At 33.8% G+C, this 14,215-nt stretch overlaps 1 protein-coding gene across 1 annotated transcript; it reads right to left on the minus strand.

Annotated features, from left to right (window-relative positions):
- Nucleotides 1-231: 231 nt before the first annotated feature.
- Nucleotides 232-7,888, minus strand: LOC131954132 (uncharacterized). Its single transcript, XM_059317662.1, has 9 exons — nucleotides 7,798-7,888; nucleotides 7,184-7,215; nucleotides 6,807-6,993; nucleotides 5,385-5,515; nucleotides 5,043-5,226; nucleotides 3,585-4,775; nucleotides 2,035-2,107; nucleotides 1,319-1,438; nucleotides 232-418 (listed from the first exon to the last, which is right to left on the minus strand). The coding sequence occupies exons 1-8, from the start codon at nucleotides 7,886-7,888 to the stop codon at nucleotides 1,336-1,338; spliced, it is 1,992 nt and encodes a 663-aa protein (XP_059173645.1). The 3' UTR covers nucleotides 232-418; nucleotides 1,319-1,335.
- Nucleotides 7,889-14,215: the final 6,327 nt, after the last annotated feature.

The following is a 14,215-nucleotide window of genomic DNA, read 5'->3' on the forward strand; positions in this document are numbered from 1 at the left end:
TGTATGACTGCAATGATGTATGACTGCAATGATGTATGACTGCAATGATGTATGACTGCAATGATGTATGACTGCAATGACTGCTTATAATAAATTTGATAAACAGATTATCGCTTATTATATCTAAAGTCCCACTAATAATAGTAAATATCTGATGTAAATAATAATCATATTTCATTTCCGAGGCTTTTAAAGAGAAGAAACATTGTTAATTTCTTTGTTGTTTTTTTTTTTTAATTTCCGTGAAGGTAAAATGTCTTAGAGTTTTCTAACTAGGTAAGCACAGGATCTTTAGTAGCTTCCAATAGAAGAAATAATGTCGAGTGGGGGGGGGGGATAATCTCTGTTAGTTTTTTGTTTCTTTGGTCCGTTAGTATCTGGTACGGCTACACTCATCCGAGAAGTAGATGTCATAAAGCTGAAAGTACATTAACAATATGCATTAACATCTCTATTTTAATTATTTTATCAAAACAATGTTGTTGTTTTTATTGTTTGCATTTAATAATAAATATATTTAAAATTCAATACTGTATACCTATAATATAATAAAGTATTAAACTTTTAATGTTTCGTAAAGTAATCATTTTAGATTTACAACTAAAAGAAGTATCTTGATTCATGTAAAATCCTAGTAAATTAGTAAATTACTTAGTGCCTAATATTGAATATGATTTGTCAAAAAAATTAATATGCTTGCAAGTAACAAACGTATTTATTTGGGTTTATTATTTTAATAAATATGTTTTTAATGAATGTGCTTATGTTTGCAAATTTAAAAAAATGCAATCTATCTTTTATTAAAATATGTAAATTTATATTACTTTTTATTGTCTTCACAGTTACTAATTATATCATTGGTATATTTAAAAGATCTATACATCATAACGTGTATTCTATCAATAAAACAAGATTAATTGTGAAACTACTTAAATTAGAAATTGACACATTGGCTTGGGAAATAATGAAACTACAAGAAAAGTTAAAAGTATATTGACTCTGATTTTTTTAAAAATATTCACTTTCGAGTGACGACACAAGTAAAATCCGGTATGTGAGGAGAAAGTTTAGTTACATTGTTTCAAATGAAAGTTAAAACCTAGTAAAATATTCAAACAGTAACATTTATTTACATATTTAAATAAGTCTGAAGTTTTCCCTTCATGCATTTATGTTTTAAAACGATATATAATCAAAGTGTGAAGTTATGTTTAAATTGTTAAAAAAAAGAATAAAACCACAAAATAACCAGATTGATAAATGAATTTTGTCAGTAAAATTATCTCAAAACCAGAGCACAGAATATCAATACACCAACCTGAAGTGTATACAATTTCAAAGATTAGTGCTTTTCATTCTTTGAGCCCTGCTCTCTCTGGCATTAAAGGAGTTGTCAGAATGACCTGCTACACCCAGACATAGCCACTTCATACAGCAACTAGGTAGAAGGTATTTTTATATTAGATGGTTGAAACTATGTGTAGAATAATTGAAATATTTAAATAATGAGCTATACCTCTCTAGAATTTACACATGATCTTGCCCTACCCACACTCCGGCTACAAGACAAGTAGTCCTCTCACTGCGCATACGTTTTAAGATTAACAAGAACAACAATAGACAGGCACTTGAGTGCAACCCGCATGGAAAGCGAAAAATATGGATGCCCAATTGAATAACTAAACACAGCATGAATGTCAATGGGAAGCGAAAAACAGGGATGCCCAATTGAAGAACTAAAGACAGCAGGAATGTCATGTGAAGTTGCAACATCAAAACCAGGGTACGGTACAGAATGGAATGTTATGATTGAGGCCCTAAAAGAGGGTTAAATCAAATAGTTAACTAAGTCAAATAAAATAAAATATTTAGTTTCTTTTGCAATACAAGTTCTTATTTACATGTTTGATTTAATACTCTAATTGAAATTGAATAGCTCTATATAACTAGTCGTTGTTTATTGGTTATATTATATTAAAACAGCAATAAAATATATAAACGACTTTTAAAAAGACAAAAACTCTATACACCTACCAATACAATCCGGCTAGCATCACAATTAGTGTAATTATGACAGCGACAACAATCAATGTGATTTCTAATGATCCTGAAAGTTGAGTCAGATGCTTAATTCTAAATGTATACCTATATACAAATCACACGTATGTATCAAACTATATAAGACTATGTTTATTTATATCTCATCATATGTAACTTAAACACACACACACACTCACACACACACATACATATACATTTATATATATATATATATATATATATATATATATATATATATATATATATAAATATACATATACATATAAATATATATATATATATATATATATATATATATATATATATATATATATATATATATATATATATATATATATATATATATATATATATATATATATATATATATATATATATATATATATATATATATATATATATATATATATATATATATATATATATATATATATATATATAATCTTGTAGGATGGGGTGAGTCTGGAAAACAGATTGTGACAATTGTCAAATCTTATTAAGCAAGAATTCTCTATATTTCTTAAAATCGTCTTTGTAGTTTTTGCTACATACAATAGACCTTTTAGCATTGATTGTAAAATTGACTACTGATCTAGACGAAACGTGGAAGTTTCTATTCTACTGCAGTTACTGAGTGGCTCTAAACTTCCGCTGAAATGTCTTCAGCATGGATGTCGTTAGAATAATTTACAGTGTAAAATCGGAAGCGTTTAAAGCTTAATCAAACATTCCTTGCGGTTCTCATATACTTGTACGTGCACGCCAGTTACAAAATAAGACATTCATTCAAAACTTAAAAATACGTGTAGACAGTAATAAAATTACTTTTAGAACTAAATAAAACGTACATTAAGATCAAATGTTGAAATTCTATAATATGTATGTCTAATAATATTTTTAATTTCTGTATTGTTATATGATTATAGAAAATAATTTGAACATTTGAAAGTAGAATAAGTTCCACTTCCGGTAATCGGAAATCGCTGAAATTTGATACATCGCTATAAATTTGATATAATACTTAAACATCAAATTTTATCAACCTAGCTATAACGGTACTCAAGTTATGGTGTTCACACACGCGCGCACACACACACACACACACACACACAGAGTTTCTCCAGGTCAATCACGCATAAAAGCTGGAATTTTGATAAATCTCGATTTATTATTTTTGCCCTATTAAAATAAGTCCCCTATACTACGTATGTAATAAACTTTTGAGGTAAATAGCGAAGGAAAATGTCAAAATTACATGTGATTTTGTTCACGATCACAAAACTTCCTCTATACTCTATATATGGGAAAGTAAAATACACGATTGCAAAAATACAAAAAAATAAAATAAAAAATAAGTTTAGTATGATGAAACCTTACTAAAGCTATATGCTGACATAAATAAAATCCATTTTCTATAAGAATAGTGTCAAGAACACGCACGCACACACACAAACAAACAAACACACACTCACACACAAACGTAGCTAAACAAAACTTTGTAAAAGGAATTTTCAAAAACTAACCTAAAATATTAAAATTTTGATTGACGTCAAAAGAAGTTAAGGAGCTTGATAAAAAAGAGATTAGATTTGTGTCTGTCGTGATGCCATTTGTGAGGAATATAAATGTACTTTGTAGGGTAGGTGAGATTTTATTTGTGTCTGTCGTGAAGCCATTTGTGAGGAATGTAGATGTACTTTGTAGGGTAGGTGAGATTTTATTTGTGTCTGTCGTGAAGCCATTTGTGAGGAATGTAGATGTACTTTGTAGGGTAGGTGAGATTTTATTTGTGTCTGTCGTGAAGCCATTTGTGAGGAATGTAGATGTACTTTGTGGGGTAGGTGAGATTTTATTTGTGTCTGTCGTGAAGCCATTTGTGAGGAATGTAGATGTACTTTGTGGGGTAGGTGAGATTATATTTGTGTCTGTCGTGATGCCATTTGTGAGGAATGTAGATGTACTTTGTGGGGTAGGTGAGATTTTATTTGTGTCTGTCGTGAAGCCATTTGTGAGGAATGTAGATGTACTTTGTGGGGTAGGTGAGATTATATTTGTGTCTGTCGTGAAGCCATTTGTGAGGAATGTAGATGTACTTTGTAGGGTAGGTGAGATTTTATTTGTGTCTGTCGTGAAGCCATTTGTGAGGAATGTAAATGTACTTTGTGGGGAAGGTGAGATTATATTTGTGTCTGTCGTGAAGCCATTTATGAGGAATGTAAATGTACTTTGGGGGGAAGGTGAGATTATATTTGTGTCTGTCATGATGCCATTTGTGAGGAATGTAAATGTACTTTGTGGGGTAGGTGAGATTTTATTTGTGTCTGTCGTGAAGCCATTTGTGAGGAATGTAAATGTACTTTGTGGGGAAGGTGAGATTATATTTGTGTCTGTCGTGAAGCCATTTGTGAGGAATGTAAATGTACTTTGTGGGGAAGGTAAGATTATATTTGTGTCTGTTGTCAATGTTGATAATAACGATCTTGTTTTTGAGTACGAAATTGTTTGTATTGTATCTGAGAAGCTAAATGACGTTGTAGGGCTATTGGACACGTTTCTTGAAGCAAGGTCTAGGTAAACTTCCAGCGTTGAGGCAAATTCACCAACTCGCTGGACAATATAATTCACTTGGAATTTGAATCCGTGCTTGCCCGAGCCCAACTGTAGAATCTTCGGCATTATTAAAATTATTCCACCAGCCTCAATCTTTAAAAAATCTGAAATTAAATTTATTATGTGGTACGTGTTATTTGTAATGTTAGTTACTTTGCTTCAATGTTTTTTATTATCTAGATTATATATATATATATATATATATATATATATATATATATATATATATATATATATATATATATATATATATATATATGTGTGTGTGTGTGTGTGTGTTCCTTTGTGTGTGTGTCTTTGTCTCTCTGTGTATGTTGGAATGATAGGTAGATTGATCCAAATAACTGTATGAACATATTATTAAAAGATACCATTGAACTCGGGATCCAGCAACTTTATGTACTGGATTTGAGTGTTGTGTTTTGGGTAATCACAATAAACATTCGCCCTAATGACTCCTGTTGCGTCTGGTTCCTTTTTCGTCACTTGACACCATGAATTCTTGGAGCTCTTAAAACTAATCAAAGCTGAATGTGAGTAGTTTTTATCATTCACCTGCCATACAATGAAAACAATGTCTTTTATTTTAAATAGCAAACAAAATATGTTGCAGTAGTGTCAGTGAGATCTAGGAGGATGTGTCATGAGACATATTATGTATGTATAGGCCTAATATGTTTATTTAAAATTTTATATTAAAATATCTAACTCACAGAAATGTTAAAGTTGATGATACTACGTCCTTCCAATATGGGTTTAGAATAGTGTATTTTGCTAAAATATCCATACGTGTGTAGTCCAGGGTTAGGCTTGTAGAAGAATTTTATATTCGACGATGGTGGCACTGTAGATATTTTAAACAGTACAATGTTTTTTGTTGTTATTATGCTGGATGTAATTGAAAAGACTGATACTAAATATTAGATACAAACAATAACAAAATCTCCAAAGTTAGAAAAGCGGGCTGAAATCCTAGTAACGTACACGGCGCATAACATGTTAATTAAGACGTAATACTTAATTGTGTTGGAGGAAGCCCCGTCTAACATTACAAAGAAGAAAGAAAAAAACTCATAAAAAGTTTTAATTAATAACAATCTTTCATGTAATCTATATACTACTAAAACTCATGTTTGTTTACATGTCTGTATTATTATTTTTTTGTCTGTTTTGTTACATGAGAGAATCTGCATTATGTGTAGAGCTGTAAAATACCTATTTAGGTGGAGAATAGTGTTCTTTTAACCAAACTGTTAATCAGATCAATGACATCACTTATAGTGACGTCACATGATTTATTTACTTTTTATAACAATAATGGCGACTTCCAAACAAGATTTTGTTTCCCATTCAAAAGTATAACGCATTACATAGATCTAGCTAATTTTCTGTGTATAGCTTTAATGATACGTCCGTTTGCTATTTTTATTAGGTTCCAATACTTTAATTAAAAATGGATTAAAAAGCATGCCCTTACCCCGATTTGCAATCCTCTGTTGTTTTAATATATATTTTATATTTTTTGAGAAATCGAAAATAGCGTAAATTATTGTTTCCAGCTAACATAAATTATTCAAAATTTGACAGAAGGCAGAAAGTTAGATGTTTTTATTTTTATGTTAAATTTCGTGTTTCTATCTGAAACAGTACTCAAATTATAGGCTCCACCGACTCTACTCCGGCCCTCACCGTCTCTCAAAATTTGGCTACTGTATGCTATAACACGAACACTCACTCGCCATCTCTGAAAGTTTGGCTACTGTATGCTATAACACGAACACTCACTCACCGCCTCTCAAAGTTTGGCTACTGTATGCTATAACACGAACACTCACTCGCCATCTCTGAAAGTTTGGCTACTGTATGCTATAACACGAACACTCACTCACCGCCTCTCAAAGTTTGGCTACTGTATGCTATAACACGAACACTCACTCGCCATCTCTCAAAGTTTGGCTACTGTATGCTATAACACGAACACTCACTCACCGCCTCTCAAAGTTTGGCTACTGTATGCTATAACACGAACACTCACTCGCCATCTCTCAAAGTTTGGCTACTGTATGCTATAACACGAACACTCACTCACCGCCTCTCAAAGTTTGGCTACTGTATGCTATAACACGAACACTCACTGGGGGTCACTGTCAGGTTAGGCCATCTCATCAGGTTGACGTTTATTATTTGTACACTCCCATCACACACCTCGTCAGGATAAGCTGACACATCTACCTTTAGATTGAAGATGTCATGGAGGTCGAATATATAATGATCTTTGTTGAAGTGTGGGCCTTGTTGAAGTATGGACGATGTACCCCCGAGCTGAAACAATAGAAACATCTAGAACACGATCTGTTATCTCTACATTGCAATGTTATCATCAAATCTAACATTTTATAAATATGCTTATGTAATTGTTATAAAACAAAAAGCGTTGGCGTCAGTCGGTAATTATTGAAGCGTTTCCAAATAGAACGATTGTGTTAAATTGAAAAAAGGCAGATGAATTTACCTCGCATGTTGATTCGGGTATGGTAGCTCCACCTAAGCAAATAAAGTATGATATAAGTAAATAAAACTTGGCTAATTTATGGAGTAATATAAAATATATTTTAATGTTTAGAAGTTTACTACTAATAAATCCTGCGTGCAATATATTTTTTTATATTTAAATATAAATGAAGTTAGAATATGTTTCTATAGACCTGTCTTTAACAGATAGGGGTCAAACACAAGCCAAATATCAGTCACAGCCCGAGTAAACATATCGTAAAAAGAAATCTAGTTTGAAACTAGTTTTTAAAAAGTTAATTCCGTGTTCTATTAGCAATGTCTCATTTATGTTCAATATCAGCACAGTTTGGGCATTTTATTTTAAATTACTTTTTTTCGGCACCCATTAAAATAGATGTGTGCTTAACCACAGTTTTCAAAGCCTGTCTTCTCAGTATGGTCGAGCTTATCTTGAATATTACAATGCTCCATGTCACAACTACAACGGGGTTAAGCATGAAGAGATATGAAGCAATAGAAACAGTAATAATTTAGCCTATAAGACTCATAATATACACACTACTGTCACTGCTCAGTTCCAAAAATAGATCTAGCATGACGTCGACTACTCACGTGAGACAGCCAACATCCCTGTGGCGACGGAAATGAACAGCACAACCTTGCTACATGGCGACAAGAGGATGAAGGCCCTTCGTTTAACCATTCTGTAAATACGTGTTAGGGATCTTTTAAATAAAAACAAGCGTAGGATAGTTTAGATGGACAGTAAAATAGGGCAATAGAATAGGAAAATACAATACGATAATAAAGTTGGACAATATAAAAGGTCAATACTATGGGCATATGCAGTATTACAATACCATAGTACGATACCACAGAAAAATACAGGACATATGTAGTATGACTATACAATAGGACATCTGTAGTATAACATTACAGTGGGAAATATACAGTAGGACAACCCCTTAGGCGTATAACATTTTTAGAACTCCTTTACGCCCTTCATTTACTCCATGAAGTGTTATTAATATAAATTGTAAGAAACCCAGATTATGATGAATTAATTTAGAAACAATTGTCGGCCGTTAGATTCTGTTAATTAATAGCCTACTGTATCAGCTCATTAACCTAGTTAACCTATATTTACAAAATCTTACAAAAAAAATAAAACTTCAAAGCGAAAAGCAATGCTTTATACCAACCACCAACGATACATATTACAATATAACCAAATGATACCTATCCCTAATTAAGTAATTTACCTATTTCATTGCAAAAGTATATCTCTCGTGGTATAACAAACCACGCATAATATAGGCCCAAACGCATATCGGGGCGGAAGTAATCGAGTTTATAAACGTCATTATAATACAAAATGTCTGAAAGCTAAAATGCTATTATTCTTTTTAATGCTTCAACACAAAACTGTGCACTATTTTAATATTGTAGTAATGATATTTATAAACTCATTATTCTCGACCTGATGGTTTTCTGACATACGGCATTTGTCCTCTATACAGTCGATATTTGACAAGTCGGTCAAAAGTATATGAATGGTTTCACCAGTTAGTTTTAATCATTTTGTTTTGTATTTATATTATTGATTTCGAATACATTCCTTTTTATAATTATACTATTCTCTAGTATTTCTCATTTAAATAATAACTAAGAAAAGAAATTGTTTTTTAAATAAACTTGGTACAAAACTATTTAAATGAGCTTTATTATCACCCATTAGACTAATTAAAAGATGATTAATTCGTCATGGAAGTGGTTGTTGCCTATCTTTCCAACTACATCTCATGCAGTTTTTATTTTCGCTACGCAACAGTGTGTTAGTTACTGTAGAAAAATCACCACTGTAGTAGATCTGTTTATTTTATTTTTTACATATATATTTTACCAGTGTCTGACAACCTGAAATATTTAGTCGACCCCCCCCCCCCCCCCCACCCCTGAACGCTTCAAGTGTCACCCCCCCCCCCCCCCCCCACTGATAAAAAGTCTGAAAGAAACACTGGCCTCTGCGGTGGATGAACATGATTGAAGTTTCATCTAGGTGAGAATGCTATAGCGCAAAAAAAAAAAAGAGTTTTGATAATAAGGAAAGATAACTGTTTTAAACAAATAGAATTGTAGAGATGTGAACACGCTTACCTTTCTTTTATCTGTATTGTTAAATTACTTCTTAAAGTTTTACGTTGCATTTAATTTTCTATGTAGGATGTTATGTTCTAGAAGAGAACTGTTAATTTGTTCGAAAGGTTTTAATTCCAGCCAGCTCTTATGAAATAGCTGCGTGATGTTTGCGCATTTAGATCTCTACATCATTTAAATAAAACAAAATGTATTTAACAATTAGGTTCGGTTCTTCGGCTTTTAAAAATTTGCTTGTCTGATGTCAATTTAAAATGCCGATCCTGACACCAACGTATTGATCAGGATATTAAAACTAACGATATTGAAAAGGAGAGGGGAAGGGAGGGGGGGGGGGGAATGATATGTTGGCATGACCAAAGAGTTTACGGTAGTAATAAACGATAAAATTGTGTGACATCCAGGGAACAATAGAGGGAACACATTGCACAATAGAGGGTGTAGAGTACACAATAGAGGTAGTAGACTACACAATAGAGGTAGTAGACTACACAATAGAGAGAGTAGACTACACAATAGAGGGAGTAGAGTACACAATAGAGAGAGTAGACTACACAATAGAGAGAGTAGACTACACAATAGAGGTAGTAGACTACACAATAGAGGTAGTAGACTACACAATAGAGGGAGTAGAGTACACAATAGAGGGAGTAGACTACACAATAGAGGGAGTAGACTACACAATAGAGGGAGTAGACTACACAATAGAGGTAGTAGACAACACAATAGAGGGAGTAGAGTACACAATAGAGGGAGTAGAGTACACAATAGAGAGAGTAGAGTACACAATAGAGGGAGTAGACAATAGAGGGAGTAGACAATAGAGGGAGTAGACTACACAATAGAGGGAGTAGAGTACACAATAGAGGGAGTAGAGTACACAATAGAGAGAGTAGAGTACACAATAGAGGGAGTAGACAATAGAGGGAGTAGACAATAGAGGGAGTAGACAATAGAGGGAGTAGACTACACAATAGAGGGAGTAGAGTACACAATAGAGGGAGTAGAGTACACAATAGAGAGAGTAGAGTACACAATAGAGGGAGTAGACAATAGAGGGAGTAGACTACACAATAGAGGGAGTAGAGTACACAATAGAGAGAGTAGAGTACACAATAGAGGGAGTAGACAATAGAGGGAGTAGACTACACAATAGAGGGAGTAGACTACACAATAGAGGAAGTAAACTACACAATAGAGGGAGTAGAGTACACAATAGAAGGAGTAAACTACATAATAGAGGGAGTAGACAATAGAGGGAGTAGACAATAGAGGGAGTAGACTACATAATAGAGGGAGTAGAGTACACAATAGAGGGAGTAGAGTACACAATAGAGGGAGTAGACTACACAATAGAGGGAGTAGACAATAGAGGAAGTAGAGTACACAATAGAGAGAGTAGAGTACACAATAGAGGGAGTAGACAATAGAGGGAGTAGACAATAGAGGGAGTAGACTACATAATAGAGGGAGTAGAGTACACAATAGAGGGATTAGACTACACAAAAGAGGGAGTAGACAATAGAGGGAGTAGACTAAACAATAGTAGGAGTAGAGTACACTACACAAAAGAGGGAGTAAACTACACTATTAATGGAGTAGAGTACACAATAGAGGGAGTAGACAATAGAGGGAGTAGAGTACACAATAGAGAGAGTAGAGTACACAATAGAGAGAGTAGAGTACACAATAGAGAGAGTAGAGTACACAATAGAGAGAGTAGAGTACACAATAGAGAGAGTAGAGTACACAATAGAGAGAGTAGAGTACACAATAGAGAGAGTAGAGTACACAATAGAGAGAGTAGAGTACACAATAGAGGTAGTAGACTACACAATAGAGGGAGTAGAGTACACAATAGAGAGAGTAGAGTACACAATAGAGAGAGTAGAGTACACAATAGAGAGAGTAGAGTACACAATAGAGAGAGTAGAGTACACTACACAATAGAGGGAGTAGAGTACACAATAGAGAGAGTAGAGTACACAATAGAGAGAGTAGAGTATACAATAAAGAGAGTAGAGTACACTACACAATAAAGGTAATAGACAATAGAGGGAGTAGACTACACAATAGAGGAGCACACATTTAGAATTCAGCACAGAGAGGAATAGTCGATACTCTACGTAACGCAATGCCCTTCCCCGCTGAAGCTCTAGCTGTTGTTTTTTTTTCCTTTAAACAAAGTGAGGCAATCAACAACATCAAAGATCCCCCACAATTCTAATTTTGTCCAAACTAAATCCTCTCCATTGTTGTCTTGTTAGTGTCTAACTAGCACGTTCGCCCCTAATGGTGGGTCGTAAATCTGGCACTTCTGTAGCGGATCCTTCGTTTATTGTGGAGGGAGCCGGCAACAAAAGGTGTTAACAAAACGGTAAACAATAGATAGACTTTCTCCAGAAAGAGTTAAAGAAACGCTAGACAATTCATAGCAACCTGCTAGATAAAATGACCCATCCTCTCGCTCGAATTTGAAGTTTTCACTTGCACATACTTAAAATTTATAACCTCCCTGTATACACATTTATATGTATAAAAAACAATGTAGGTGTGTCTGTGTGTGTGTGTGTCTGTCTGTCTTTTATGCATTACTACACCTTTCATCAGACCGCCATAAAACGTTAGGAAGTCGTTGAGAAGAATTCTGGGGAGGTTTCTGCAAAAAGAAATCGAATTCACATGGGTGGCGTCCCGACAGGGCGCGATTTGTTTTTTCTCTACATTCGTTCGAGTGGCCCCCTGCAGGGTGCGATTTGGCGCCCCGATCTATCCCGTGAGCGATATGACACCTACGTCCGTTTAGAACATTGTAAAAGACTATGGATTAGATTGGGTTTTAGAGTTCACCAAACATAATCAGGCGCGTCCGCCGGCGCACAAGCAGAGTGCGATTTGGCACCCCGTGCTTTTTTTTGGGGCGGTAGTGTAGGGAAACCCGTTCCCCGATAAATATGACTCAAACGAAGGCACTGTTAACATTTAAATAATTTAGTTCTAGAAAACAAGGTCACGCGTCTAAGAATATAGGGTAGGTAGAGCCAGGGGCGTAGCGAGGGGGGGGGGGGGGGCGGGGGGTGCGGACCGCACCGGGTGACACCATTTAGGGGGGGGGGGGTGACACCAAGGCAAAAAATAGCAAAATATATAGAGAAAAAATTTGAAAGTTTGTCCCTGGGAAGGGTCTCTATGCCTCTGGGGGGGGGGGGGGTGACACCATTAAGTGCCGCACCGGGTGACACCCGACCTCGCTACGCCACTGGGTAGAGCATTGGTGAAAACCTTCCTAATATATTTCGTCAGATTTTATTTGTCTTTTATTCATTACTACACTTTTCATCCGATCGCCATGATACTTTGGGAAGCTGTAGAGAATATGCTACTCCTGGGGAGTATTGACAGACTGGACGAGGAAGCAAGTTAAAGAAAAGCTTGTAAAAAGTTAAACAAAAAAAATAAACCTGCTAGATAAAGCAAACATCTAGTTTGCTAAACATTGTGATTTCCTCGCATTGCTCAAAACGACGATTAAAGGAATTTGGTGGTCAGTTCTGTTCACACACGATCATAATTTAATGAAGTCTGTTTGCCATATGTTTTTAGTCTAACCATGATTAAAGTAATTAGTTCATCTCTCCACTTACGTAATATAATGATATAATTTAATTTTATATCAGTCCAAATTTACATAATCGGACCTACTGAATTTTGGAGCTGAACTGTAAAATTTAGTAGGTCCCATTATGGTATAGTTACATACAAGTGTACAGAACAGGTATAGTCACACAAAAGTAGTCATAACAAGTACAATATGCCATATACAAGTGGACATTACATTCCTTACGTAACAGACACATAAAGACATAACAGAGTCAAAAATACAATTATGAGAATAAATATTATTTTAAAATGTTCATAGTGCACCTCGAGCTAAACATTCAGTTCAAGAATTTAATCAAAATGTCATACAAACATGTAACATGTATTCTATTTATTTATGCATGTAAGTACATATATATATATATATATATATATATTATATATATATATATATATATATATATATGTATGTATATATATACATAAGTGTGCATATATTTGCACATATATACATACATATATATATATATATGTATATATATATATATATATATATATATATATATATATATATATATATATATATATATATATATATATATATATCTATATACTACTAAAACTCAACTTTGTTTACATGTTTGAATATTTATTTGTTTGTCTGATTTGGTAATGTAAGGAAACTCCACTATATGGGGGGCTGTAAAATAGTATGTAGGTAGAGAACAATTTTTGATTGCAGACAGACTGTTAATCACACATTTATTTAAAGACGTTAATTAATTTATTGATTTATTCATAGGTAGATTAACCACTTTTTTAAAAAAGTTTTAGAGCAATGGCTTATCTTTGACTGAAAAGTGACGTTTGATAACTCATTTTTTTGTTTGTTTGTTTTTCTGATTTGTTATTGGGGAGAATCTGCATTATATGTAGAGCTGTAAAATAGGATTTTGGGTGGTAAATATTGTTCCTTCTTAAACACACTGTTAATTACAAACTAATTTAAAGCCGTTAATTAATTTATTGATATATTCATTGGTAGATTAACCACATTATCTATAAAAGTTTAAAACAATGAATTTAGTTATAGTAAAAAGATTTATTTTCATTTTACAACAATGTTTTCAATTATTTTTTCTTAAGGCCTACATGTTAATGATAAGGTTGACTATCAGGACCTCGCGGGACACAGGGCAGGTGAAGTAGAGTTCACCTGTTTCTATGTTCTCAGCATATGAAGGGATAGTGTGGTCAGAGCGATGCTCGGCCG

The sequence above is a fragment of the Physella acuta genome, unplaced genomic scaffold (assembly GCF_028476545.2).
Source record: "Physella acuta isolate Inbredline_101_S28 unplaced genomic scaffold, ASM2847654v3 ptg000975l, whole genome shotgun sequence".
NCBI lineage: Eukaryota > Metazoa > Mollusca > Gastropoda > Physidae > Physella > Physella acuta.